The sequence below is a fragment of the Perognathus longimembris genome, chromosome 19, assembly GCF_023159225.1.
Source record: "Perognathus longimembris pacificus isolate PPM17 chromosome 19, ASM2315922v1, whole genome shotgun sequence".
Taxonomy (NCBI): domain Eukaryota; kingdom Metazoa; phylum Chordata; class Mammalia; order Rodentia; family Heteromyidae; genus Perognathus; species Perognathus longimembris.
Window position 1 is genome coordinate 3,338,109 of NC_063179.1, and position 12,983 is coordinate 3,351,091.

Genomic DNA, 12,983 nt, shown 5'->3' on the forward strand with positions numbered 1-12,983 from the left:
AGCGGCCTGGGTGTGCCCGCATCCACTATCCGTATGAGAGGAGGCATAAACACAGGGAGAAGCCATGTGTGACCACAGAGGCAGAGACAGGAGCGGCGCATCTACAAACCAAGAAATGCCAGGCCCGGAAACTCAGAAAAACACGAGTAGTGCCTCCCCGAAACTCATCCTGTGCCCACTCCAGAACCAGAGGAAACAGACGTGGCCTTTGAACCCCAGGAAAAGAATAGACGCTAACGCTAAGAGACACATAAACTAGCAGAGAGAGAGAGAGAGAGAGAGAGAGAGAGAGAGAGAGAGAGAGAGAGAGAGAGAGAGAGAGAGAGAGAGAGAGAATTTTTTTTTTTTTAGGATAAAGTCCGCAACTGCAAGAGAGCCATTGGGAAGCCGCTATGAGGAGAGGCAGGGCAGCAAGGAAGCCACGCGGGTGTCTGGAGGAAGAGGTCACGCAGCCGCCGCAGAAAGCGCACTGGTCCTGGGCGCAGCGGTGCGCCCCTAGGTGTCTGGCTGGTGCGGCTTGGGTTCGCAAGGGGAAGAACTGGGAGAGGAGCTGGGAGAAGGGAAGAGAACAAGGAGAGGCCTCACAGGTAGAGCAAGGAAGGCTGTGTAAGATTTCAGCAGATGGGGGTGGGGTGGGGCCTGATTAAAAAAAATAACATCTCAACAGCCCCTGCCCCCCCCACCTTCCAAACCAAACCCCGAGGGCCACTCAATGCGAAGGGTGCAGACATGGATTGCAAGGAAGCAGCTGGGCACGGTGCTCGTCGGAAGGGAGGGGGGAGAGGAAGGGGAGGGAGGGGAGCTGGTTTTAGGGTTTCTGGCAGTACAGCCGAGGCGACAGCACTTGGTCATCAAGATGGTGTGGGGGGTGAGTGAACAAGCCAGGTATGAATGACTGCAAGGGTTTAGGCCTGAGCGCGCAGAAGCCAAGAGCCGTTCCACAGGAAAGACGGATCTATCCGTGCGGGGCCTTTTTATGTAATTCGCTCCACGCGCGCACGCACGTGTCCTCACCTCGGGTACAACGCACGGGGCCTAAAAGCCCTCCAGGAGCGGACGCGTCCCCCTCCTTAACCGATGCGACGGCGGCGGCCGCCCTGTCCTCGGGGGCGCGGACCCCGCGGTTCCCCGGGGGTCCCTGTCCTCGGGGGCGCGGGCCCCGCGGCTCCCCGGGGGTCCCGGTCCTCGGGGGCGGCTCCCCGGGGGGTCCCGGTCCTCGGGGGCGGCTCCCCGGGGGTCCCTGTCCTCGGGGGCGCGGACCCCGCGGCTCCCCGGGGGTCCCGGTCCTCGGGGGCGGCTCCCCGGGAGTCCCGGTCCTCGGGGGCGCGGGCCCCGCGGCTCCCCGGGGGTCCCGGTCCTCGGGGGCGGCTCCCCGGGAGTCCCGGTCCTCGGCGGCGCGGGCCCCGGCGCGCGCGATCCGACCCGCGCCGCCCCGCCCGCGAGGCCGGGCCGCTCCCCAGGGCGCACCGGGAAGGGAGGCGCGGCGCGCCCGGCCCGGCCCGGCCCGGTCCGCGGGGTCTGCCCGCGGCCCCGGAGCGCACGCGCGCCGCGTGACGGCCAGGTGTCCGGCCCGGCGCTGCCCGGGGCAGGGCGGGGGAAATCGGCCCCGGGCCCCCGGCACCCGGCAGGAAGTCCACCGGCTTTCGCAGGAAGCAGCACGGCGGCGAGCCTGGGGCGGGAAGGCGGCTTCCCCGGGCTCCGCCCGGCCGGGGCCCGTCAGGACGGTGTCGTTCTCCTCCCGGAGCCCGGCCCTTCCCCGCCCGCCGGCATCCCACGCCCGCGGAAACTTCCACCCGGCGGCTCCGAGGCCGTGCGCACGCGCGGTGCGGCGCGGACGGGACCCCGGCCCGCAGCGCGCATGCCCGCACGCCAGACTCCCCCTCCCCCACTTCCCCTTCCCCCTGCGGCCCCTCCCCCGCCGGCCCAGCCCTGTCTGGGTCTCGCCGGGTCCCCGCCGCCGCTCCGAGCGTCCGGCCCCGCCCCGCCGCGGCGGCGGGCGCGCAGCGCGCAGGCGCGGTAACCCAGGCGGCGCTGTCGAGCGAGGATTTGAAATCGCCGCGCGTGCGCAGTGCGCCGCGGCCCGCCGGGGGGAGGCCGCGCCTCCTCCCCGCCGCCCCCGCCCGCGGCCTCCCCGCCCCTCATTGGAGCGGAGGCGGCGGCCCCTCCTCCCCGGCCCCCTCCCCCGCGCCCCGCCGCCGCCGCCGCCGCCGCCGCCGAGGGTGTCTTTTCGCCGCCGCCGCCGCCGCAAGGAGCCGGAGCCGCCCGAGCGCGCGGTGCGGGCGTGGCGGAGGGCGCTGCGCTCGGAGCCCTGGGCCCGCCCCCTCGGCCGGTCGCCGCCCCTCAGATGGCCTCTCCCGGCGGCCCGAGTGCCACCCCGCGGCCCCCGCGCCCGCCCCGCGCCGCCTGAGCCGTCCCGGAGCCGGAGCCGGAGCCGGAGCCGTCCGCGAGCCGCGCCGAGCGCCCGCGCCGCGGCCTGTCCCGCCTCCGCCGCCGCCGCCGCCGCCGCCGCCGCCGCCGGCACCGAGAGGGAGCGCGGCGCCGCGCGGCCCAGCTCCGTCCGCCCGTCCGCCGGTCCGTCCGCCCGAGCGCGCGGCCCGCCCGGCCCGGCCCGGCCCGGGGCGCGGCGGGGGCGGGGCCCCGCGGGGGCGGCGCGCGGCGTGGATGGATCCGCGCGTGGCCTGGATCCAGCCCGAGCAGAAGGGGCCGGCCAATGCCCTGTGGATGCAGATCTGGGAGACCTCGCAGGGCGTGGGCCGCGCCGGCTCGGGCTTCGCGTCCTACTTCTGCCTCAACTCGCCGGCGCTGGACACGGGGGCGGCCGGGGGCGGCGGCGGGGGCGGGGGGGCCGGCGTCGGCCCGGGCCCCGCGCCGCCCGCCGCCGCGTCGCCCCCCCCGCCGCCCGCGCCCGGCCCCGCCGCCGCCGCCGCCGCGCCCGGCCCCGCCGCGCTGCCCCCGGCGCTCCTGACGGCGCTCGGGCCCGGGGCGGCCGAGGGCGCGCGCCGCCTGCACAAGTCCCCGTCGCTGTCGTCGTCGTCGTCCTCGTCGTCCTCGTCCAACGCCGAGTCGGGCACCGAGAGCCCCGGCTGCTCCTCCTCCTCCTCCTCGTCCTCCTCCTCCGGCGGCAGCGGCGGCGGCGCCGCCTCGCTCGGCCGCCGGCGGGCGGCGGCGGCGGCGGCTTCTTCAGCTTCGCCGACGGCGCGCCCGGCACCCCCCCCGGGCCGCACGCGGGGGGCCCCGCGCCCGCCGGCTCGCCGCCGCCGCCGCCGCCGCCGCACCAGTTCCACCCGGGCCGGCGGAAACGCGAGAACAAGGCCAGCACCTACGGCCTCAACTACCTGCTGTCGGGCAGCCGCGCCGCCACGCTGAGCGGAGGAGGAGGAGGCGGCGGCGGCCCCGGGGCCCAGGCGCCGCGGCCCGGCACGCCGTGGAAGAGCCGCGCCTACAGCCCGGGCATCCAGGGGTGAGTGCGCGCGCCCCCGGCCCCGGCCGACCCCGGCCTCCCCCCCGCGCCCCTTCCCACGTGCCGCCACCCCTCCGGCTCCCCGCCTCGCTCCCCAGACACCGGCCCGGCCCACCTCCCCGCGGGGACGTGAGGGACCCCGGGCTCCAATGGGGGGGGGGGATGGGGGTCGGGGGGGTGGGAAACAAGTCCTGGAAATGAAATCGGATTTTTAAGTATTGCCGGGAACCCGGTGATCAGATGGAAAGGAGCTGGGTTAATTTTTTTTTTTCTTTCTAAAGAGGAAAGCCTTTTTAAAGGAAGAGTGGGGTTTTGTGAGTGATACGGTAAAGCCCCCCCCCCAGGGGATTTAGAAGTGATCTGTGTGTGTGTGTGTGGGGGGGAAGGTTGCACATCATACTGTAATTCTGTGCAGCACCGAGATTAAGGTACGGAGGAGCACTCGTGGCTTTTAAAGACGGGCTCATAGCTCTGAAAATCACGCAGGCCGTTCTGCATGCTGCTTCTCTGGAAGGGCACGGTAAAGCACAGCTCCCATAGCCTGGAGGACCTTAGCGGGTCCGTGGAAGCTTAGTGTGCCCCCAAAATCAGACAGGCGTGGACAGGAAGGAAGAGGCGTGGCCTACAGTTGTCCCAGGTGAGGCTGCTCAGGTGTCTTGCTGTTTATTCAGCCCCTTTGCCCTCTTTCTCTTTTTCCTTTTCCGAGCTTGTAGAATCGATATTCAGGTTGTGTGTTAGTGTTTTAAGACTTAAGTCCTGGCGTGTGCTTGTGTGGTTTCTTAGTGAAGGAATTCCTGGGGCATCAATTAAGGTTGTCAGGATGGCCGGCCTTAAGCTTCCTTCAGAAAGTTAACTTTTCCTTCCTAGAAGGCTGTTACTTTTCATTTGAAGTATGTTGGAGATACTTAGGTTGATACTGTTGTGGAGTGTTTGCTACATGGTAACAACACATCTTGCAACATGTTCCATTTGGTTTGGGTTAGGAGTGTTACTTTGTCAGACTTCCTGGAGGCCCGAGATTGCGCGCGGCAGGTCCGGGAGGAACCAACCCGGTCTCGTCTGTCTCCTCTCTCCTCTTCCTTCCAGTTCTTGGTTGCAGAACCCTCTGAGGCTGGCCGTGGGGTGCAGGACCTTCCGCGGCAGTGAATTTTAAGGGATCGTTTGCTGGGACCTTCAGGTTGCCAGCCTGTTACGTAACTGGAATGGATGCTCTGTCTTTTTGTAGTAGAAAAAAATATCGCAAGCGCCTGTTGGAGCCCGTTTGTCCAGCATTCTACTTCTGCCCTTTCTAAGCATTGATGGAATTATGCCCTTGGGCTCTTGAGGTTTCCTCTTCAGTGAACCTATAGGCTTCTTGTCAGCCTGTGTGTGGCCCCGTGGCTCTTCATAGCACATGGGCCACCGTGGGCCAGATGTGGTGCTAGGATCTGGAGCCCAGTTGGCCTTCAAGCCGAATCTCATGATTTGGACCCCCAAAGTTGACCCTCTCTTGAGAGCTCGGCGCTCGGAACACACGGCAGCAGCTGTTCAGATGTGCAGTCTTGGTTTGTCACCCCTTCTGTGAAGTTGTCACTGATCAGTGGCCCCTTTGGCTCCTGTGTCTCCCATCCTTACCCTTTCCCTTGAGTAGGCTGTAGCTGCTTCGGTGGTGCCCACTCAGCCAGCAGCCAGGCTCCTGTCTTTCATGCATGCTGGCCCTCTGCTTGTGCCCCCGCTGTTGGTGGCCCTCTGCAGGGGGCTTGGTTTGAATTCATCCTCCTGACCCGCTGATGACACCTCCCTGCCTCTTGTCCCTTGGGTTAAATACCGGGGCCTGAAAGGCATGGCTGCCTCCGACCCTGCCACTGCTTCCCGGGAACCCACCTCGGTCTCCCCTGTCTGCAGTTGTCCTCTCACTCTGCTGTGCCCCCCTTTAAGACCCAGCTCACAGACATTGCAGGGCAGAGCTTAAGTGCGAGCCGCTGGGCCAGCGCAGGGGATTGGTTTGGTCATTACATAAGTGGGAGGGGACTGTCCGGATGCACTTCAAAGGATTCTTTTTCTGTGGCCTGGTGACCCTGCCTTACCAGTGTAGGGGTCTTGCACCACACCTGTGATAGGGACCTTGGAGGTGAGTCCACTTCCTACTGCTTCAGTCTAGATGAGAAGCCAAAAGCATCATCTTTCAGTTGGGGGGAAGAGGAGGGGCCCGAGGGGGCCCCACCTGGTGCCTTCTCTGTCCTGGTTGTCTTGGAGGGGGTGGAGGTAGTAAGTAAGTAGTGGAACTGCGTCAACTACAGGACAGGAGGTGGCCCTAATCATCGTTCCCATGTGGCCTGCTGGTTTTATAGGAACTGACCTCCACCATCAAGAACTATCTGGAACTGAGCATGTGTACCTGCTCACCCAGAGTGCCAGGCAAGGCCAACCCTGGACCTTTCAATGTGGCCTGACCTGCTGGGGTCCCAGGGTCTACCGCAGCAGCGATGGACCTTGATGATAGCAGCGCAGACTTTCTTATGGGCCCAGGCACGCATCTGAAAAGACGGTGTCTTCAGACCTCCAGAAGGGGTGGGCTGCTCCCTGGTGGGGTGGGAGTTTGTCACCGGCTCCACCCAGTGGGTCTTGGCCCGGCATCATTTGTCCTTTTGTGGGGATGTTTTGTGTTCTTGGAGACCTCTTGGGGGGCCTGGCTCATGAGAATGCTAGAGTGTTTTCAAAGAACAAAAAAAGGTGAACTCGGACTGGGACTGATGGGAGTCCCAATGAGCTGTCATTGGCTCTGGTGCTTACTCAGTTTTTTACTTGAGTGCCCCAGAATTTCTGCTTTGGGAGTGGAGTATGAAGTATGAGGAAGATGGTCAGCTGTGTGAACAGGCTCTCTGGCTTTGTGTGTCTTTCCCTTTCTATGCCACTTTGTATTCTCACCTCTGACCTCTCACCTGCTGACCCAGTGTTATGGTCTCTGCCCTAGTCAAGTGTAGCAGCTTTAGAAACTTCCTTTATCTTTAATCAGGGTTAAGTGTAGATGGGAAGATGGCCCTCGTGGACTTGGCTTTATCTCTACTGGTTGTGACCAAGTCCCCAGAAGAATTCGCTTGAGCTTTGGGAAGTCTTCCCAGTCCTGAAGATACCCTACAGTGCTCCCGTTCACGGGCATTGTGGGGGTTGTGTGCAGTTGTGTGCAGCTTCCTTTTGTAGTTTTACTGGCAGTAGTTACTGTGTGTGTGTGTGTGTGTGTGCGCGCGCGTGCATGTGTGTATTGTCCTGGGGCTTGAATTCAGGGTCTGAGTGCTGTCCCTGAGCTCTTTTGCTCAAGGCTAGCACTTTACTACTTGAGCTACAGCTCCATTTCTGGCTTTTTCTTTTTCTTTTTGGCAGTTTATTGGAAATAAGAGTCTCACGGACTTTGCTGCTCAGTCTAGTTTTGAACCACAGCCCTCAGATGCCAGCCTTCTGAGTAGCTAGGACTACAAGTGTGAGCCACTAGTGTCTGGCAATGGTTAACTTTTTATTGTCTTCCTGGCACCCAGGCGTTTCTTGGGGTCCCGCTTTGGATGTCAGCATTTGCAGGACTGGTTAGTGGTACCCCAGGGCATCAGTGGTTGTTTCCAGCCTGATGGGTGTCATCTTTACTCCATATGGGGGAGTCACAGCTTGGCAGGGCTCCTCCTCTGCCTCTGTAGCTGACTTAACAAGACTAGGTAGAGTCCTGGGCTCTCCTGCAGAACCTTTGGGAGGCCCCCGCCCAGGTGTGATTACTCTGGTGGTCTTTCTCTCCCCTCCCTCTCTCCTGTGCATATCAGGTCTGCAAGGGAAAGGCAGTTTCCTGGCCTGTCTCGAAGGGTGATGGTGGCACTCGGTGGGTGGGGCGGGCGTGGGGTCTGGCTTTGTGGATTTCAGTCTCGGGGATTCTGAAAGTAGAAGGCTGGGAGCTCCACAGACCTAGAGGCTGCAGCGAAGTGGACCCTTGAGAAAAGGCACTTGAGGTGACCTTAGTAAGCAGTGGCATCTGCTGGAGGCACCCTGTTCTGTGAGCTTGGTCTCAGGGGAAATTCCCCTAACTAGTTTGGGATATACACCTTACTCTTAGATTTTCTGTGCTCTACTAGGTCTCTGCTGCCATCTGGTAATTTGCCACACACTTAAACAGCTGCTGTGTGGCCATTTTCTTGGATCATGTTAGAGATGGTTTGCCTGAGTTTTCTGCTCTTGTGAGGTTGAGGTATCAGCTGGTTGTGTTCTCATCTGGCTCAAGGGTCCACTCACAATCCCGTTCTTCGTTTCCTTGCCTTGGCTCACGTCCCCCTCCCCCTCCAATCCAGCAAGGTGCTTTGAATCTATTCTGGCGTCTCCCGTCCGTTGGGGGAAGGCTCTCTGGACTGAGTCGGCCTGCCGTACCTAAAGGTGATGTTACGAATGATGCACCGTGCCCCTCTCACTCACCAAAGGCAGGGGTTGGGTTTGTGTGGAGGTGCTCTCTGCCCTAGGTGCTGGCCTTCCATGGAGACAAGTGGGGCAACAGTGGGTGTCTTGTTCTACACTTCCTCTCTTGATTGGATGGGGCTTAGCCAGAGATCATGACTGTGGGTATTTATTGCCAGTTCCATCCTCTGGCTTGATTGTCACTACTGGAACTGAGTTACAGAACAGACCATGAGAGAAATGAGCACTTTCTTTATGCTTCTCATTGATGACCTGTGTGTTCTTTAAAATAAGTCAGCGAAGGACAGTTTGCAGGGAAAACCACAGGGCTACCTGAACACAGTGACTGCCAAGTGCCATTTGTGAGGTGTTCTGCATTGGTCTCCTTAGGAAGACTATCTCCCTGTGCAGGTGGCTCTGGTCACTCGCTCAAGCTCTGCCCCCAGCAGGGAGGGGCTGCCTCCCAGCTTACATTTCCAGTGCTTGGTTCCACTGGCCACGGAGTTAGTATCCAGTGAAAGGCTGAAAGGACCCTCCACCCCCACCCCATAGGGCTGGCGGCAGTGGCAAGTCCACATCACAACCAGAAGCAAGGGAAGCTTCTGTTGTTTTGAATTAGACATTGTGAAGATTTGGTTGTCAGTTCTGAAGTGATTAAATGTAGTACAGCCCGATGCCATTGGTCAATCTTTTCTAAAGCGTAATTAAAACAGTGTGCCTTCATACCCCAGAACATTCATAAAAATTCTAAACTGCATTTGAAAGCTATCCCTCTTTAATTTTAACTTGTTTCTTCCTACAAAATTAACGTCAGAAGAAAACAAGAAGCCTCACTGGGTCATCTGGTAGGTGTCCCTGGTCACGGTTCTGACTTAGGTGGTGTGTATCCATGTGTCAGCAGCTGTCAGGAGACTGGCACCTGAGCTTGCATGCCCATCTCGGTGCAGAGGTTGGTCTGTCTTTTAATGGACAGGGCAGACTAGATGGGCGCCCTCCGAGGGCCCCTGGCTGGGAACACCCTGGGTTATGAGTCACACCCTTTCTCTGTGGGCCTTTTTCTTTCCCCGTCAGCTGCTTTGGGCAACCGCTTAGCTCTGCTGTACTTGAGATGGTCCTGACTTCCTAGGGAATAGCCTGCGGGTGGAGGCGGCTCCTAGTTCCCACGAGAGGACGGCTTCCCGTGAGCCTCCCCTTCCGCAGTCTTGGGCACCTCAGCGAAGGATGGCTCCGGTACGGTAGTGTGAGGGGAATGGACTGTGGGATTGCTTGCGTTTTTCCTAACCTCCTCCCCCACATGGAAAGCACACATCTGGCCGGGAGGGCAGGCCCTCCTTCAGCCTGTCTCACTCATGGGTGTGGCTGCTTACACCTTGGTTCTGACATCTTAAACCAGTCTGTTTCCCTCTGTGGAAAGCAGCGCCTGTGACACGCACCTGGAAGCCGCTCTCCAGCAGGAGGCTGCCAGCCCTGAGAGAGCTGTCATGTGAGCGCTAGCTTGACAGGCTGTCCTTCCTCTCCTTTCTTCTCCCTTTCTAAGGAAATGGAAACCAAAAGTTAGGTTTTTGTTGCCAACAGGAAAAGCTTAACCCTTAGATTTGGAAACTATAGATAACATTCTCTCAGGCCAAAGATTTTTTTTGTTTTCTTGGTTTTTCTTTTCTTGGAGAAACTGAAGTTTGGAATCCCAGGCGGTTGAGAGCATCAGAGACAAAACTTGGAGACCAGTGGTTGATGTTTAGGAGTTTTTCCTCCTATTGCATTGAGAGATTGTCCTTGTGTTTAAAAAAAATACAAACAGCGTCCTAGTAGTGAGTGTTCTTCAGCCTCTAGGAATCTCGCAACCACTGCCCTGGCTTCGGGCACTCTGTCGGGTGTATGCACAGGCTGGGCATGCCTTGCTTAAAGCTGGTTATGGTCTTTTGTTGTGTTGTTGGTGAAAGGAGTAAGTGAAAAGAGATGGAGTGCTAGTTCTCTGAGTTCTAAAACAGTGTTCAATGTGTGTTCAAGAAAGACACAAAGGAGGGCCCGGGAGCAGTGAACGAGCAGCTAGAATAGCACTGTCCTGCGGTGTGTCCCGGGAGGAGAGGGCCATCTGTGTCTGTGCCGTTCTGTACATGGCTCCTGGCCATCTGTGGCTAGCTAGCACTTGTAGGGTGACTGATGCAACTGGGAAACGGAGCTCAAGTGTGGTGGTGTGGCTGTTTGGTGGTGCTAGAAACAAGCAAGGGGCCTTGCCCACTCGAGGCTGGTGCACCGTCACAGAGTGCTGCCTCTTGCCCTCGTTCGGTTTTAGTTCAGATGTAGATGGCCACGTTTGGAGACTGCTGGCCTGGTGTTACACGAGGTGTTATTTGAAGTGCTGTGTTTCATTCAGCAACAATTACTGAAATAAAACTCAAGCTGGGTGCCAGTGGCTCACCCCTGATCCTAGTTACTAATGAGGCTGAAGTCCAGAGGACCATTGTTTGAAGACAACTGGGGAGACACTATCTCCAAAATAACAACAACAACAGCAACAAAAGATAGATTGGAGGTGTATCTCAGGTCGTAGAGCACCAGCCCAGAAAAGCAAGCATGTGCAAGTCTTGGAGTTCAAACTCTAATTTATTAATTACCAAAGAACCCACAACAAAACAACCTCCAAATCCCAAACAACTCAGACAGCAGTAACACTGTTACCAGTGGGAAAGCTCTAGCCATTGGATTTTGAGTTGGCGATGCAAATCCTTTTCAAAAGGCTGCTGTGTTATGTTTTGTGTGCTGTCCTGCGCACAGAATATGGGAAATATACAAAAGGTTCATCGGCAACCTTGAAGGTCAGAAGGGCTTAGTCCAGCATACAGTGATATCCTTGCTGTTTGTGCCTGCGCGTTACTGACAGTAGTAGTGCGAGGAGTCTCTCCTGTTCACGCAGCTTTTCCTATCACCGGTGCCTCATCCTTGTTAAGCTTTATTGGGGCTCTGGGCTCTGTAGGACTTTCCTCCTTACGATTCCCAGCGCAGCTGTGAAATTAGCCTGACCTAGACAGATCTGTCTCTTCAAGCCCTGCTGAGTGAGGGAGACCCTGTGACGACTGGGGTGAATCTTCGAGTCACTACAGATCTGTTAGGACGTGTTGGTAGAGGGCCTTTTGTCCTCCCGCGCTTCTCTTTTCCTAAAGAGCGAGACAGAGGCGCAGGGACTTTGGGGACCTCTTGTACCCGACGGGGAGATGCCTGCTTGGGAAGGGGGTGTGTGGGAGGGTGCTCTGATCATTGCATGGGGCTGGAGCTCTCCTGTACTTTCCAAAGCTGGCTCGGAGGAAAGCTGTTTAGGGGGGTGAAGACTAGGAAGGAAGCTGCATGTGGAATTTTTGAGTAAAGAGGGTCTTTTGAGGATCGGCAGAGAGCGAGGGGCCTGGACTTGGAGAAGAGGATGCTCACAGAGCCTCCCTTGACAGGTGGGTGCCTGTCTCTCCCCTTTGGTTCTCCCTGCTGGCGCCACCCAGCACTAGCACTGACTTCCAGTACCGGCTAGCCGCGGTAGTCCTGATTCCCCATCCTTCTAAACCTGCCTAAGGTCACCCTGCGCTCACCCCCTCAGGCAGTGTCTTCTCCGTACCTGCCCTCCTTTTTCTCACAAAAGAGCAAGTGAGGTGTAAGAGTGGAGCAAAGCAGCTCGCCCACGATCACAGAGCCGGAAGGGGCAGAGCTGGCGCTGGTGTTCAGGCAGGCCGACCCGGGCCCCGCTCTTCCAACACTGGAAGCAGCAGAGGGAATTGTGCAGGGGGAGGATGATGAAAGGGACGCGGTGACCCTGACTTCCACCTGGCTCCTTGGGAGGGATTCTGGATGCTCTGGTGGAGCTTGTCCAGTCTCCGGAGGGGTCAGCTGCCCAAGGTGGACAGCACGTCCCCTCCCTTCCCTCAAAGGAGTCTTCAAAGTAGCTTCCTACAAACGGAACTGGAGGGCCTGACCTCTCCCTCCTCCTCCCCCTCCCCTAGGCTAGAGTGTCTTTGTTTTTTTTTTTAAATTTTATTTTAAAAAAAGATAGTCTGACTTCATAACTCAGGCTGCTTGGTACTCCCCATGTCCCAAGCTTGTGTCAAAATCTAGATCCTTCTACCTCTTCTTTCTGAGTGCTGGGAATTATAGGGTTGGACCCCACTCTGCACCTTGAGTGGCTTCTTTACAATCTGAGTGAGTACTGGTGACTTTACAATGTGGAGACTATGACTGCTGTGTGACCCGACTTCTAACTCTAATCACTTCAGAGTTTGACATTATTTTTAAGAGTACTCTACACTAATGTTAAAGGCATTGTTTTTGTGAAACTATAGTTTTAATGTGGAAGTTTTAAAGTATCCCATCTCTCCATCTAGAAATAACCAAGGTATAATTAGGTGACTGCAATTGCAAATCCTTTTCTCTAAGTGCACATGATCCATCAGTAGAAGAAAAGAAAATCACTAAAATCGTGCTATCTTTCGTTGTAAGCCTGACGAACTGTTTTGCTTAAGAAAGAGATGGCAGTTTTTAAGGCGTTCCTGAGGCCTGAGAACATAAACGGGTTGCAAACCCTCTGTGGCCAAGTGTGCAGAGTAAGTGTGGGAAAAGCCCCGGCGTGCTGGCTGCTCTGCAGGTTGGAGCCGCCGCCCTTCTGCGGGCCTCCCTGCTCGGGATCTGCAGCAGGTCTCCGTGCGCCGCCCTGCAGTTCGCTCTCGGGCACGCGCCCCAGCTTCCACGCGAGGGGACCCGAGCATTGCCAGGGTTCTGGCTGCACAGGTGATCTCTGACCCTCGGGCAGTCCGGGTCCTGGCGGGAGGAGAACAGTCTGCAGCTGACTGACTTGGGGCTCACCTGGGGATCCTGTAGCTTCTCAGTCCTTACATTTCTGGGGGCTCGCCCAGGGGGGTGCTGCATCTTTGCGCTGCTGGTGTGCTCTAGTTGATTTTGTGGGGTCCTTCCATTTTCCTTGCGAGGTGTCACAGTGTCCTCTGGCTGTCATCGGCATTGCTCTGCCGTCCCCTTCCTCGCTCTGCTTTCCTCGTCTCCACAGGAGCCTTGGGGTTTCGTCTCACGTGTTTGTTAAATGGCTAGATTTTCAAAGAGGAGCTGGTAAGAGAGAGGTGGGGACCCC

The 12,983-nt window shown here is 58.4% G+C and overlaps 1 protein-coding gene across 1 annotated transcript in view; it reads left to right on the forward strand.

The window, feature by feature from the left end:
• Positions 1-2,633: 2,633 nt before the first annotated feature.
• Positions 2,634-12,983, forward strand: part of Tent4a (terminal nucleotidyltransferase 4A) — a 36,782-nt gene continuing 26,432 nt past the window's right edge. The window contains 2 exon segments of the mRNA XM_048368288.1: positions 2,634-3,148; positions 3,151-3,460. Coding sequence (XP_048224245.1) covers positions 2,662-3,148; positions 3,151-3,460 — 797 coding nt within the window. The 5' untranslated portion in view covers positions 2,634-2,661.